Genomic DNA, 1955 nt, shown 5'->3' with positions numbered 1-1955 from the left:
TGCTACTTACTACATGTCAGGGATATTGTCACTATCACATGCTGATATCGTAATATCACATGAAAGAAAAGAGATGAAGGGATGCTGAAAAGTAAATAGTAACATGTGAGAAGTGTTGCTCGAGACAATAAATAGCATTGAGACCGGAAGACAGAACGGAATGTGACACATTGAGACTTTTCGAGTGTTTCTAGATACCAATCATCACTATGTTTCTTCTTATTCTTTCACTTTGCGGCTTGAGTCTTTGGCAGCTTGGGCAGGCTTGCTATCATCTTTGGCTGTCGCCATTGTCTCATATTCCTGGCCCTAAATCGGCAGCAATCAGTCTACTATACGAATTTTATTATGAAGTTATATGTTCAGGACAGTATACAAGAGAAATAGAAAATATGCACCGGATCTACGGTGAGTAGATACCTTATGTGAGCCCTACTCCTTCTTTTCACTGATACACAATCACTCCAGGTCCAATTGTGCGTGTTAATCCGTACGAGGTGCATATCAAAGACCCGGACTTCTGCATAGAGGAGTTTTCTCCTGTCAAAAAGCTCGATAAATATGGCTGGTGGTACAGGGTATTTGGCGGACCTTGGTCTACCATCAGTACAGAGGATCACCACATCCACAAAACGCGGCGCGGCACCTTTCAGAACTTCTTGGCTCCACGTATGGTCAGAGGCTTTGTGCCTACCATTGTTGAGAAGTTAAAAAGAGCGAGCGCCATTATGGATCGACACGTGCGAACAGGAAACATATTGAACCTGTCAAATATCTATCGGTGCATGGCAGCGGATGTTGTATCGGCATATGTCCTACCAACATCTCTGAATCTTCTTGAATCAGATGATTTAGGGGAGGAGTTTCAATCCAGTTTAAGATTCTTTTTTGAAACAGCCACCACCATGCGATATCTTGGATTCATGGAACCTATCATTACGATCATCCCCTCCATAATATTCAACGCGATGCTTACTGAGCCAGCAAAAGCTTTAATAAAGCTCGTAAGGGTAAGTTACTGGCACTGTTCTTTGCCCTTGACAGAAGTCAATAGGCTAACTATGCACTTGTAGAAATTAGAAAGCTGCGTCGATGACGTTATCCAAAAGGGACCAGATATGGACAAATCGCGGATATGTCTTCTTGAACGAATAAACAACAACAAGCACGAGCAAGATGAGATGTTTCGTGATAGGCTACTTCAAGAAGCAGAGCAATTTATTGTGGCTGGTAGCGAAACAACTGGTCATACGTTAGCGGTGACAACTTTCTACATTCTTCAAGATTTGAATGTTCAAGTAAAGCTACGACAAGAGCTCATAAACGCAGACATCGTATTTGATGACAATATCGAAATCGCAAAGCTTCAAGCTCTTCCCTATTTGGTAACTACTTCACCTGCCATCATTCAGACCATATCTAAAAGACTATCTAACAAATTTCTTCAATGTAGTCCGCAGTCATTACTGAAGGGTTGCGGTAGGATTATACTCATGCCAAATATGCAAGTTATAATTTGTCATTTCCTGGCTAACTACTTATGCAGTTTCTCACACGGTGTTTTTTCAAGACTACCGAGAATCAATAAGTCAAGCGATGCACAATATAGACAATGGAGAATACCAGCCGGTGTATGTGCACAGTTTTCTCCACAGAATAATTGTCATATGGGGAGATGACTGATAAATTCATCAATGGCAGGTCCCAATAAGCATGACATCGCGGCTTCATCATGAAGATTCACGTTTATTTCCAGAGCCTTACAAATTTTCCCCTGAGCGATGGCTTCAAGCCGACAGCAAAAATTTGAAGAAATATCTTAGTCCGTTCGGCCACGGATCTAGGATCTGCCCCGGAATGCAGTAAGTCAACAGGTTTGTCAGTACGGGAACGAAACCCTATGCGACTAACATCTCCAAAACATAGTCTGGCTTTATATGAGATTCATATTGCCA

At 41.9% G+C, this 1955-nt stretch overlaps 1 protein-coding gene across 1 annotated transcript; it reads left to right on the top strand.

Annotated features, from left to right (window-relative positions):
- Positions 1-392: 392 nt before the first annotated feature.
- On the top strand, positions 393-1483 carry Triagg1_5506 (uncharacterized protein; the record flags this gene model as incomplete). The annotated part of the gene is made up of 4 exons (XM_062900028.1): positions 393-408; positions 469-1010; positions 1074-1385; positions 1454-1483. The coding sequence occupies 4 exons, from the start codon at positions 393-395 to the stop codon at positions 1481-1483; spliced, it is 900 nt and encodes a 299-aa protein (XP_062755627.1).
- Positions 1484-1955: the final 472 nt, after the last annotated feature.

This window comes from Trichoderma aggressivum (assembly GCF_033847375.1).
Source record: "Trichoderma aggressivum f. europaeum strain CBS 100526 chromosome Unknown scaffold_019, whole genome shotgun sequence".
In the NCBI taxonomy this organism is placed as follows: domain Eukaryota; kingdom Fungi; phylum Ascomycota; class Sordariomycetes; order Hypocreales; family Hypocreaceae; genus Trichoderma; species Trichoderma aggressivum.
Note: the sequence above shows the minus strand (reverse complement) of the source record. Positions and strands in the feature narration are given on the sequence as shown.